Source organism: Ornithorhynchus anatinus, chromosome 8, assembly GCF_004115215.2.
Source record: "Ornithorhynchus anatinus isolate Pmale09 chromosome 8, mOrnAna1.pri.v4, whole genome shotgun sequence".
Classification (NCBI taxonomy): Eukaryota; Metazoa; Chordata; class Mammalia; order Monotremata; family Ornithorhynchidae; genus Ornithorhynchus; species Ornithorhynchus anatinus.
Genome location: NC_041735.1, coordinates 25,751,605 through 25,765,289, shown reverse-complemented (window position 1 = coordinate 25,765,289; position 13,685 = coordinate 25,751,605). Strand labels below are relative to the sequence as shown.

At 46.1% G+C, this 13,685-nt stretch overlaps 1 protein-coding gene and 1 non-coding gene across 5 annotated transcripts in view; both read right to left on the bottom strand.

Moving 5' to 3' along the window:
- The window catches only part of ARHGAP40 (Rho GTPase activating protein 40), a 90,351-nt gene that overhangs the window by 24,452 nt on the left and 52,214 nt on the right, over positions 1 to 13,685 (bottom strand). For all 4 annotated transcript variants that reach the window (XM_029071011.2, XM_029071012.2, XM_029071007.2 and 1 more), the window contains 3 exons: positions 6,461 to 6,536; positions 1,796 to 1,959; positions 847 to 1,012 (listed from right to left, as the gene is read on the bottom strand). In XM_029071011.2, coding sequence (XP_028926844.1) covers positions 847 to 1,012; positions 1,796 to 1,959; positions 6,461 to 6,536 — 406 coding nt within the window. The remainder of the gene's footprint in view (positions 1 to 846; positions 1,013 to 1,795; positions 1,960 to 6,460; positions 6,537 to 13,685) is intronic.
- LOC114813956 lies at positions 10,772 to 10,909 on the bottom strand. Its single transcript, XR_003761700.1, has one exon. It is a non-coding gene; the product is annotated as a small nucleolar RNA SNORA7 (small nucleolar RNA).

The following is a 13,685-nucleotide window of genomic DNA, read 5'->3' as shown; positions in this document are numbered from 1 at the left end:
CAAATTCCCAAATGCCTCTATTCATTCCCATTAATCAATAGACAGGATTAAACAAACTTCAGAAAAAAAACCCATTCAATAAGATTCTCAACTTTTCCCTTACAGGAGCACTAAACTGGAGAGAGGAGGAGGAATTTAGGAAACCCTATTTATAAATGCCCATTCCCATCATCTTTTAATAGTAATAATTATGGTATTAGTTAAGCACTTACTATGTGCCAAGCACTGTTCTAAGCACTGGCACTGTTCTAAGTGTGATCATCAGCGTAAAATTACACATCAATCTGTCCTTTTCTTCTGCCCTGAGACGTAGTCAGGTTCAGCTGAACCTCTTTAAAGCTGATATTTGCAGACTGATCCTCCATTTTCATCCTTCCTCTCCTGGTTTTAAAAAATTATATTCAGTAGGATCCCTCTGCCTTCAGGTTTCTCGGTGAAAAATTTAAAGAGGGAAGCTTTTGTCTGGCAGGTGCTAACTTGGAGAAAGGGTCATTAAGACCGACATCCAACTAGGATGAGCACTGAGAAGAGATAAGCTTAGAAAGTCTAATTGGCTATTAATTCCTTTGGGCCACACAATTTAGCAACCGCTACTACTAATTTGTAAGCAATCCTAGGCAAAATTGGCAGTTTATCCTATCGATTCAAGAGAGCTGCGATCCCAAGGTTACACCCGTGCTCTAAAACTAAATCCAGAAAAGTCACAGAAACAAGCCACTCATATCGAAAGCCAGCATCTCCCAGAGCACCCTCCCCACATAATTCTCCAACTAGAGAAAGACAGAGCAAACGGGGGGACTTTTCCAACCCAAACTCAGGCTTCGGAGTAGATTGCAGAGAGCTGACCTGTGGCTTTCCGTTTTCCTGCTTTGTTTCTCTTCAAGTCCAATCCCAAGATATCGCAGAGAGCGGTGAGCTCAATCAGAGCCAAGGTGGGGATCTTCTTCATATCTTGAGGAGATAAGTCTCCAATTCGTGTGACGCCCAGTCTGCCCTTGGGAATTCTAAATTTCTACACAGAGAAGAGATGAAAATTAGTGATGCCTAAGAATTTCTGACTTTTGGCTTAGAAAAAAACAAACTGATTTTTCCAAAAATCAAAAATAATAATAATAGGATCTGTGGAGTGTCAACTATGTGTCAAATACTGTTCAAAGCCCTGGGGTACAGACAACTAAATTAGGTTAGCTGCAAACCATGTCCCACAGTGGCCTAACAGTTTAAGGGGGAGAGGGCAATAGGTATTGGATCCCCATTTTACAGATGAGGAAACTGAGGGTCAGAGAAGTTAAATGACTTGCCCAAGGTCACACGGGGAAGAGCCAGAATTAGAACTCAGGTCCTCTGACTCCTAAGCCCGTGCTCTCTCCACTAGGCCACGCTGCTTCTCCGAAAGGAAGAGGATGTGATCCGAGAACAGCGGATTGGCAACGTCGCACTCACCCATATGCTGCAAAGTTTGAAAGATCTGCCTCCCTTTAGAGGTTGGACTCAGTCCAGCTCATTCTGAAGGGATCGATATAATTCCACATACAGGGCTGGGTTCTCTTTCTCGGAGGTATGAGAAGCAGCAAGTGACTGGTGAGAAGACAGACGGGAGGAGGTCGGTGGTGAGGGAGAGTGGTCCGGGATATTTGGGTGACTGGTGACTTCTGCAGGCCTGTAGATTTCTGAGCCAGTCTGCTAGGTTGATAAACATTCTAAATTCCCTCATTTTAAGCCACAACATTAACACTTCCCAGAGGCTCAGAGCCACATAAAGCAAGGTGTACCCAAGTCGAAGTTTTTCCCTTACAGGCAACGAGCTTTCATCCTTGATCCGGATGGCTTCCCGTGGGAGAGAGGCTCTCTGCAGCACAGCTGCTTGTTCTGAATAGGCAGAGTCGGTGTTGAATGTTTCCTCGCGGCCAGAGGCCCAAAGGCTGCAGGGAAAATCCTGGAGTCCAGTTGGTCCTGCCACTGCCAAGAGACCACAGAAAAGTCCCCAGTCAGAAGGGAATCTTCCCTCAACACAGACACCAAGACACTCGACGACTCCTACCAGGGAGGCTGGGGAGAGATGACACCAAAAATGATACCGAAGATGACATCACGACAATTTCCTAGGTAGAATGCAAAGTCATTCCCCGGGCTGCTCCCCTGTCCCAGTTGGTCAGCCTCATCTTTGGTTATTTCTCACAGGATGAGGGCCTCCCCTGCTCTTTATCATAAGCCTCCTTAAGGCCTATCAGCGTAGTCTCCAGTCTCACTCGCTTCTCTACCACTTCTGTGAAGCACTGTCGCTCAGTGGAAAGAGCACGGTCCCGGGAGCCAGAGAGCCTGGGTCTTAATCCTATCTCTGCCACTCGTCTGCTGCGTGATGTTGGGCACGCCACTTCACTTCTCTTTGCCTCAGTTACCTCATTTGTAAAATGGGAATCAAGTCCCCCTCCCTCCTATTTAGACTGGACAGACCAGATTACGTTGTAGCAGGACTTAGAACAGTTTTGACACATTGTAAACATTTAACAAATACCATAATTATTATTACTTCTTGGTGGGAAGGGTGGGAACTGACTCGTATCATACCAGATATTAGTATCCTTGCTGCCTTCGAGTGAGGACTAATAATAATAGAAATAGCATTTATCAAGCTCTTACTATGTGCCAAGCACTGTAATGAGCGCTCGGGTAGATACAAAATAATCAAATCCCACTAGCGGCTCACATTCCAAGTCGGAGGGAGAACAGGTGTCGAATCCCCATTTTGCAGAAGAGGAAACTGAGGCGTGTATAAATTAAGTGACTTGCCCAAGGTCACACAGCAGGTTCATGGCAGAGCTGGGATTAGAACCCAGGTCCTGATTCCCAGGCCTGTGCTCTTTCCACTAGGCCACGCTGCTGTAGTGGAGCAGGGATGAGGGAGAACAAGAAGGGGAAGTACCCTGTAGTCATTTATATAACTGGACTTCTTTTGCTAAGTGCCAATATGAAACATCTCCCTAGACAAGACACTTCCACATGCAAAAAAAAAAAAATGCATTTGCCTGGAACTTAGCTTTGCCCACATGGAAGTGTATTTCACTATGGTTTGACCTCTATAAAAAAAATCAAAGAACTCAAGTAAATTCCAATTGAAAACAGCAACCTGGAAATTCCAGCAGAAATTCCAGGCTCTAGCTGTTCCTTTGAAGGATGATGCAGAACCTATATATTTCAGCACAGTCGAGATGCAGCGTGGTCTAGTGGAAGCTGGGAGTTGGAGGATCTAGGTTCTAATACCAGCCCTGCCACATATCTGCTCTTTAACCCTGGGCAAGTCACTTAACTCCTTGGGCCTCAGTTGCCTCATCTGAAAAATAGGGATTGAGTCTGGGAGCCCCATGTGGGACATGGACTGTGCCCAACCTGATTAGCTTGTAGCTATCCCAGTGCTTAGTTCAGGGTCTGGCACATTGTAAGTTCTATGGGAAGCAGCATGGCCTAGTGGATAGAGCATGGGCCTGGAAATCAGAAGGACCTGGGTTCTAATTCTGGCTCTGCCACATGTCTGTGTGACCTTGGGCAAGTCACTTTACTTATCTGTGCCTCAGTTACTTCATCTGTAAAATGAGGATTAAGACTGTGAACCCCATGTGGGACATGGACCGTGTCCAACCTGATCATCTTGTGTCTATCCCGGCACGTGGCACCTAGTAAACACTTAACAAAAAATTTAAAAAAATTACAAGATAAATAAGTGAGCTATTGGAGCCATGCCCTGATTTCAAACTCCCTCATCTTTGGCACAATAGACAGCTGGATGCCAATCTGTAGCCTGAGCCACTGCAGCTCAGTTTGGCATTTTGAGCACTATGCATTTCCTTCCATTTGGCTACTGGATTTTTTTTTTTTTTTTACAATTAAGGCATTGAGTTTTATTCTAAGCTCTAAGCTCGTGGTTGGCAGGGAATGTGCCTACCAACTCTTCTGCATTGTACTCTCCCAAGTGCTTAGTAGAGGGCCCTCCACACAGGTAGCTCTCAGTAAATACCATTGTTTGATAAAGCAGTATGTCTCAATCTTCTAAGACTGTAAACAGTGAAATGCTACACTGATAGTCATCGTGTCCTCGATGCTGTTGCCTCGATGCTGTTGTCCTGAACCAAAATGAGGGTCTACTTTTCCTTTTAAGCTCCATGAGAATGCCGATTCCAAGAGCTATGGCTAAAAGATTGGGCCCAAAATTCCCAGTCCTTAGAGGCTGGTGAGGAAGAGGAAGATTCTCCCTGCAGAATCAGCCATATTTATTGAATGCTTATTGTGTGCAGAGCAATATACTACTCGCTTGGGAGAGTACAATATGATTGTTCTTGTCTGTCTCCCCCGATTAGACTGTAAGTCCGTCACAGGGCAGGGACTGCCTCTGTTACCGATTTGTTCATTCCAAGTGCTCAGTGCTCTGCACATAGTAAGCGCTCGATAAATACTATTGAGTGAATGATGGAGTTGATTGACACCTTCCCTGCCCACAAGGAGCTTACAGTCTAGAGGGGAGACGTGTACTAATATAAATTAAGAAATTACAGATATATAAGTGTTGGGGGGCTGAGGGAGAATAAATGGCTCCAGTTATGATCAGAAAAGCTGCTCTGATCTTCACTTCATTGACTTGGACTCAAGAAGGGATTCATGTTCCCCCAATTCTGCCACTGGCCTTCCAGAAGGAAGAGGTCATTCCAGGAAAACAAGCCACCTTTGTATTCCCAATGTCTGGACCCAGAGATCGTGAACACGGATTTGTTTGAATCACAGCCAAGCTGACTTCCGTGCTCCTATGCCAAACTCGGATGTGGCGTTCACACTTTCACCCGTCAGAACCCAGGGGCCAAGATTCCAGCCTGCCTGTAGAGGGGCCATGACGGGTGATCGCAGTCCCTTCTCAACCTGAGGGGACGGGTGTCATTGATGTGGGGGACCAATCGGAGGAAGGGCACGGTGGACACTCGACAGGTAGATTTTGTCCACCAATCAGATCCGGCCTGGAGAAATCAATCAGGAGGAGGAGCCAGGAAGGGCAGGTCATAATAAATCATTGTTTTGAATGGGAAGAAACAAAGACAGAAGTTGGCTGGAAGCTTCTCACTTTCACAGGAATCTCAACTTTACAAGCCACTTTTTTTTAAATGGAATATGTTAAGCACTTACTATGTGCCAGGCACTGTGCTAAGCTCTGAGGTAGATATAAGCTAATCGGGTTGGACACAATCCGTGTCCCACATGTGGCTCACGGTCTTCATCCCCATTTTGCAGGCGAGGAACCTGGTGCCCGGAGAAGAAGTGAAGTGACTTGCCCAAGATCACACAGCAGACGAGTGGCAGAGCAGGCATTAGAACCCAGGTCCTTCTGACTCCCAGACCCTTGCACTACCCACTAGGCAACGCTGCTTCTGATGAAGCGTGTCTGGGACCTACGACTCCGTGACGGATTCTGGTTAGGGGAGCTTTCCCAGAACAGGTGGGTCACTGAGAAGAGCAGGGAGGGCAGCCGAAACTTCCTCTCCCCCTTCCTCATTCCATAATGGGGAAGTTGCGAGTGGCGGTCACGGCCAAGGGCACGACACTGTCTCTTGCAGGACCGCACAGAATGGATCAGGCCACAGTCGTTCCCCGCAGAGCAGCAGAGATTGTTCTGGTGGAGAGGAGGTGACAGGGAAGGAAGTGGAACTTAGGTTCTCTTGTCAGGGAATAGGTCACAGCCAATACCAGGTCTATACAGTCTGGAAATACCCAAAGACCCCTCAGGGCAGATGGTTACAGCGGAATGACTGTTCTCTTTTTGCTTACTGAGCTAAGAGAAGTGGGTTCTGGACTCAGGATCAACAAGGGAAGACTCTCAAGACATAGAAGGGAAATAATAATAACTATAACCGTGGTATTTCTTAAGCACTTACTATATGTCAAGCGCTGTGCTGGGATAGATACAAGAAAATCAGATCCCACATGGGGATAGGAGGGAGAAGAAGTATAGAATCCCCATTTGCAGATGAAGGAACTGAGGCACAGAGAAGTTAAGTGACTTGCCCAAGGTCACACAACAGGTATATAGCAGACCCAGGATTAGAACCCAGGGCCTCTGACTCTGAAACATTGATCAAGGATAAGGGAATGAGAAACCAGAGGAAAATGCAATTCATTTTGACACCCAGCCTCCTCATAGGCTCGTTTCTCTCCCTACTGCCCACCCCCTCACCAGACAAGCATCTCTATTGCAACGGAATAAGAAAGGAGACAGAATGAGACCTCTCTCCCTTTGAATCCCAAAACACAATCAATGGTATTTATTGAGCACTTAATGTGTGCGGAGCACTGAACTAAGTATATGGGAGAGTCCAGTATGGCAGAGTTGGGAGACATTTTCCCTGCCCCTAAGGTTGTGTACACAGAACAACAACAACTTGAAAGCAGAGTGTGTTTACAGAGAACAGAAAGCCCTTCTTACACTTTGGGGTGTTTGAAGATCTTGGTTGCTCCTGTATCAGCTTCACATCCGAATCTTCTCCTTCTGGCAATGTCTCCTGTATGAAAACAAGGGACAGATCATTCTAGATTTACCAAGGGGGGGGGGGGGGGCGGTGTCTACACTCATTAGGGAATAAGAAGCAGATAGAGAAAGTCAGGAGGGCAGTGTTTGGATTGGTGGGGAAAAGAGCCATTTTCAAGATTTTGAGAAACATGAGGGGATGGGCAAGAAGTAACTGCAACCCATTATATCCACATGCTAGAGAGGTTTTCATTAGGTAACCCAGCTTTACCCCCAAAAAGGCAGATACTAACTCAAACTGTTAGACTTAATAGTCAATATTTGTTTTCCTCTGGTTCAAGCCAACAATTAAACTAAGCACTCTTTTTTTGGCTGAAGGTAAACATGCCATAATCTCACCACAGGATTGATGCATTCATTCACTCATCCAATCTTATTTATTAAGTCCTTACTGTGTACAGAGCACTGTACTAAGCACTTGAGAAAATACAAGAGTGAACAGTGACCAGCTCAGACTGGGGGTAGCGGGGGGCAAGGGGGAGAGACATCAATACAAATAGGCGTCAATACAAATAAATAAAATACATATATATACATAAGTGCTGAGGGGCTGGAGGGGAGGGAAGAGCAAAGGGAGCAAGGTGAGGGTGATGCAGAAGGGAGTGGGAGATGTGGAAAAATGGGGTTTAGTCTGGGAAGGCCTCTTGGAGGAGCTATGCCTTCAGTGCATCCAACCATCTCCTATTGTTCTGAGAAATTTTTTTCCTGACTGTATTAATGGTCCATTTCAGCTCCAAATATGTTAAAAAACATACTGAATAGGGACTAAACATGAAAAATCACCTTACCAGAAGTTCCCACAGTTGAATTTACTAGTACATTTCTACCAACTTCAGCATATAGCGATATTTCGTTGGCCCAAATTACCCCCACTTCTTTGCATTTATTCAGGTCAGGCCAATTGGCAGCATAGGAAATGAGAGAGGGGAGAGTTCTGCATTAACAGCACACTTCCATGGCACTGGTAACAGAAACAAAGTGAAACCTAGAGGAGTTTTATTCTAGAGGAGTGAGAAAGCTCACTCTCTTTTATATCTCTCTTTATATCGAACCAAAGTTTGGCAAGATCAAATTCTGGGATAAGATTGCTGGATACAGTCCAGAAGGGTGGAGCAGCATATGAGGCAGGGTTGGCTTCCTCACACCGCTATCAGACTTTCACTCATTCCTTTTGGGGAAACTGATCTCTTACTGCTCCAATCATCCAGTCCTTGAAATGACTGTTTCCTGTGACTTGAGAATTCTTAAACTTCAGGTCCCAGTGAGATTTAGAGACAGACCTTCTCTTCCACCTGTTTCTAAAATCTCAGGAGAAAAAGAAATGTTTTAAGTGCATCTTTGTTTTCACATTATCTGACACGGTCAGGCATTATATTTTCTGTGAAGATTTTTTTTAAATGGTATAAGTTAAGCACTTACTATGTGTTAAGCACTTTTCAAGCGCCGGGGTAGAAACAAGTTAATCGGTTGCAAGTTATTTCACTGGTCATTCACCAGCCTGATTGAGTGCCTCCTGGTGCACAGCACTAAACACTTGGGAGAGGACAAAAGAGTGAGAAATGCAATCCTAGCCCTTGGTACTTCAGAAGGCACGTGGGTTGCTTTGCCAAAGCAAATCCTCCTGGCATGTACTAACGGGAATAAGACAGAAGAGAGCCAAGAATAATACGTCCTGCTCTACTCTGTGTCAATCAAACCATCATAGGCCAGTGGGTTCAGTTTGAATCTCTGCATTTTAATATAAAGCACGATGGAGAACTTGGACACTCCAGAAAACAGCATTAAATGCGATCAAGAGGCTTCTGGGAAGGAAGGATAAAAGGTGGATCATTTAGTTCGGGAGAGAAAAGGTTGAAGGATAACATGGGGAGGGTGTAGACCATAATAGAAGGAAAAAGGCTAATATCACAACAGGAGGAAGTTAGGTCCACTAAATCTTTTTGAGAGTTATTACACCTACAACTCCCTCAGGGTTGCACCTGGAGAATTTCCAGTGCTCTACCAGTCACAGCTACGGGACTGAGAGTCAAGCGGAGGCATATCCATCCCCTTCCTAGCTTGGGCAGTGGCTAGTGAGTGGAAAGCGATCTGTCACAAGTCAAAACTCACTTGTGCCGGGCAGCAGCGGCATGAGAGAGAGTCGAGGGCAGAGGCTTGTTTACTGCACGGAAGGAGGCAATGGTAAACCACTTCTGTATTTTTACCAAGAAAACTCTATGAAACCTTCTACAGATGGAATTGGGCTTTCTGGGAGAGATGGGTCTATGGCATCGCTATGGGTCGGACACGACTCAACAGCGTAAGACAACGATAACGACACCTACAACGGGTTGCTGAGAGAGTTTGTGAAACCCCCATCACCAGAGTTTTCTTAAAACCGAAAGTCCGCTCTCTTGTTCCAGAGGGATTAGGTACTCATAATCTGCTCAGAGGCAGGGGACTGAACCAGATCACCTCTTGAGGTTGTTTCATCTCTATGTCACAGTTAGTTCCATCGCAACTAAAACATATACCCAGATGATGGGAGTTTTTCCCAGAGCGCTGTAACTACTCCATTTAAAACCCTTAAGTAGGCGGGACGTTCAAATACAATATTTATTTTGGTGAGACAGTCCGCTACTGACACGGTAATCGAATTATGCCTGTGCCGGTCATTCTGGAATTTGATTCAAGGCACCATCTCTCTCTCTACCCTCACTGCACGGTAGACGGGCATTTCCGGTCGTGCTAAAAGACACGAAGGGGCATCACTGCCTGGGTCGAATTTGTCTGTTATGTAGTGTTCTGTCAAGTGCTTAGCACAGTATTCTGCACACAGTAAGTGCTCAATAAATATGACTGACTAAGGCACAGGGTCCTAGGGCAGATGGGTCTGTCTTGGCTCATCCAGGAGTGAAAGCCTAAATCTCTCTTCATTCTAGTTTAAAGTCAACTGGACACAGGCCTGGGAGACAGGATTCCTGGGTTTCAACCCTGGCTCTGCCACCTGCCTGCTGTCTGACCCTGGGCAAGGCTCTTCATTTGTCTGTTCCACAGTTTCCTCATCTGTAAAAATGGGGACAAAATCTTCTCCCTCCCCTTTAGATTGTGAGTTCCATGTGGGACAGGGATTGGGGCCTCTCTTTTTATATTTTATCTACCCCAGCCCCAAATACAATGTTTGCCACAAAGTGCTGGTCAAATACCATATATGTTTTATTATTATTTCAATGAAATGCTGAATTCTACAGCATTAAGGGTTTGGAAAACCATGTTCCGCATTTAAGAGGGAGAGAGAAATAGGGAGGAAGAGAGAAGGAGAGAGAGGCAGATGAGTGAGAGAGACAGAGAAGGGAGGAAGAGAAAAAGAGGAAGAAGGGAGGTGGAGAGAGAAAAAAACAGGGAGAGAAAAAGGAGGAGAGGGAAAGAAAGAGGGAGAGAGAGAGAGGGATTGAGAAAGAGTTTCCTTCCGCCTCTCCTCCACATGAAAGTCAGTCTTTTTCTTTCCTTTCACCTGGTATAAAGGACAACATCCTCCATTTAATCCGCAGCAGCCGCAGATTAAATGAATTAGGGAAGATGTAACTCGGAATCTTTGGACAGATTAGGACATCAGCTGAACACCCCGCTGGGCTGAAAGTGCCAACGGCCGGTTACCGTGACGCTTTCGGTCGCTGGCCCAGACACCGGGGAGACCTCACTCCACCAATATTTACCGTTTCATTTCCACTCCCACAGCACCCAGAACCTAATCCTCATTATAGAATTCATGCCTTTGAGATCATCGGAATCCCCGTGAGCCCTGCCAACAACTCCAAGTAGATTTATGAAACCTAATCTGTTTCTCTCTTTCTCTGATCTAAGACCCAGCCCTGGGTCCCAGAACAACCACGAAGCCAGGTGCTTGCTTGACCTGGGAGATATAGGATGCCATAGAAATAAACACAAACAGACCCGAAGGAAAGGTCTGGGTTGTCCCTTCCCACTAGTTTCAAACGGTCTTGTCTTGTTTTATGCCATCCACTCGTTTCCAACTCATAGCGACACCAGGGACACATGTTTCCCAGAACGTCCCGCTCTCCATCTGCAATCGTTATGGCAGTGTATTCATAGAGTTGCCTTGGTAAAAATACAGAAGTGGTTTACCACCGCCTCCTTCCGCGCAGTAAACTCGAGTCTCCACCCTCGACTCTCTCCCGTGCCACCGCTGCCCAGCACGGGTGAGTTTTGACTTGTGGCAGATTGCCTTCCACTTGCTAGCCACTGCCCAAGCTAGGAATGAAATGGGCAGACCTCTGCCTGACTCTCCCTCCCGTAGCCGAGACTGGTAGAGTACTGAAATCTCTCCAGGTGCCACCCTGAGAGGGGTGTTTCAACTGGTATGACCCAAGAAAATAAGAATTTTCCCTGGACCTGGACCTGAACTTCTAGACCCGGGACCCTTTAGACTGTAAACTTGTTGTGGGCAGAATGAGTCTGTTTATTGTTGTAGTGTACTTTACCAAGCGCTCAGCAGAGTGTTCCACACACACTAAGTGCTCAGTAAATACAGCTGATGGACTGACTTCTCTCTAGCTACGTGAGAGCAGAGCCGATGATGTAGCATCTCAGCACTGAAGCTGGGACCCAGAATGAATGAGTCTCCTTCTTGGGGAGATTCCTAACAAGAACGGGGAGAATGGGATTTCTGCTGTGGTCCTTTGAAGTAATAATAATGATAATAAGTAACAATATAATAATAATAATAATTTGTTGGTATTTGTTATGTGCTTACTATGTGCTGAGCACTGTTCTAAGCGCTGGGGTAGATACAGGTAATCAGGTTGTCCCACGAGAGGCTCACAGTTAATCCCCATTTTAAAGATGAGGGAACTGAGGCACAGAGAAGTGACTTACCCACAGTCACACAGCTGACAGGTGATAGAGCCAGCATTCGAACTCACGACCTCTGACTCCCAAGCCCGGGCTCTTTCCACTGAGCCATGCTGCTTCTCTCTATGTACTTCTTAGTAAGTACTTAGTTAGTACTTACTAAGCGCTATGTGCAAAGCACTGGGAGCGATCCAAGTTAATCGGGTTGGACAGACTCTGTCCCTGTCTCCTAATTAGTCCCTGTCTAATTAGGAGGCAGTAGAATTCCCACTTTACAGATGAGGCAATTGAAGAACAGAGATAAGTGACTTACATATCGTCAAACAGCAGGTACGTGGCAGAGCTAGGAATAGAAGCCAGGTTTTCTGACTCCCAGGCCCGTGTTCTAACCACCGGGCTCCAGCTGAACGACTTTCTCCCCACTCTCATTCCTTCCTTATCAGACCATCCCATCAGCCACCTTTGCACTTATGGATTGACCTATTCGTTATGAGTCATTTGGTGATTTACTTGGGTCTATTCCAAATAGACCTAATCGACTTTAATCTAATCCCAGATCCTCCACTTGCCTGCGGGGCAACCTTGGGCAATTCACTTGACTTTTCTGGGCCTCAGTTCCCCCCATCTGCCAAATGGGGATTAAATACCTGTTTTCCCTCCCCTTAAACTGTGGGAAAGGGACTCTGTCCAACCTGATTAACCTGTCTCTACCCCAGGGCACCATAAAGTAGTAAGGGCTTAACAAAAAGCAGTCATTTTTATTAATTATGTTTATCAATTTCTCTCTCCTTCATGGGAGTGTAAACTCAAGGGCAGAGTGTTCTGCACAAAGCAGGGAATATACCTAACTCTAGTATATTATCCTCACCCGAGCACTTAGTTCAGTGCTTTGCACACAGTAAGTACTCAATAATACTACTGGATGACTGACAGTAGTAGGGGGTTCAACAAATACTGCGATATAGATATATCTGGCAAAGGTTATCTTTTCCACTCAGTACTAAGAAGGGGAGTTCAGACTCCCAAGAGTTGCCCTCAGAGTGATAAAGGGGCCCGGGAACAGGAAAAACAAAAATCAGAAATTCAAGCAATGGGAGAATGAAAATTGAATTACAGCAAAGGAAAGCAGTATTCACGACAAATGCAAGCAGTGGCGAGCAGATACGTGGATATGTAGTATCTGAGCTCACCTCAACTCCAAATATCGCCATGCAGAATGGTATCTTACGCCAAATGCCATTGTCCACTGAAGTATTTAAATATATTAAATATTTAGTATTTAAAGCAATTTGTCGGGGTGGCCTCCAAGCCCGGGACAGGTAGATTTATACAAAGCCACTAAAAATTTCCAAATATAGGCCACAACCACACGGGTCCAAGGTTTTCTGAAGGGAAGAAGCCCATTTTGTTGGGTTTTTTGTTTGTTTGTTTCCTTTAATGGTACTGTACTCAGTGCAGGCTGGACACAGCCCCTGTTCCACATTGGGCTCCCAGTATTAATCCCCATTTTCCAGATGAAGTAACTGAGGCACAGAGCAGTTAAGTGACTTCCCCACGGTCACACAGCAGACAAGTGGCAGAGCCGGGGTTGGAACCCAGGCCTTCCGACTTGTCAGGCCCGACCTCTTTCCACTAGTCTAATCTTACGTTAGTGGGATCTGTGCCACGTAGATCACATCGCTCCTTCTGGAATCAGCCCTATCTCCAGACACACCTCAGGACCCAGACAGCAGCACGTTCGAAGGACGCGGCAGTTAGGGCTCCTGGGTCTTGCCCGGTTCCACATCCCAAGCCCTGCATCCCGCCCCTCCTCCCCAACCCCTGGAAGGTTCTGGAGGAGTCCTCAGGGCTACCAACAGCCCAGCTCCTTCCGGGACAACCCGGGGTAAACCCGAGGAGATGGTCACACAGAAAGAAACACCCCATCAGTTGATAGGATTTACTGAGCATTTACTATTTGCAGAGTGCCAAACTCAGCGAATGGAAAACTGTAATATGAAAGCGTTGGCGGATGAGGAGTTCACGATCTCACGGAGGAGTTTACAGCTCACGGAAGTTACAGGAAGCGCCACGGCCTAAGTGAGAGAGCATGGGCCCGGGAGTCGGAGGACCTGGGTTCTAATCTCAGCTCTGCCCCTTTGCTGTGTGACAGAGAAGTTAAGTAACTCACCCAAGTTCACACACAGCAGGCAAGGGGAGAGCCAGGATTCAGTCACTCAGTGGTATTTACTGAGCGCTTACTGTGTGCAGAGCACTGTACTACTAAGTGCTT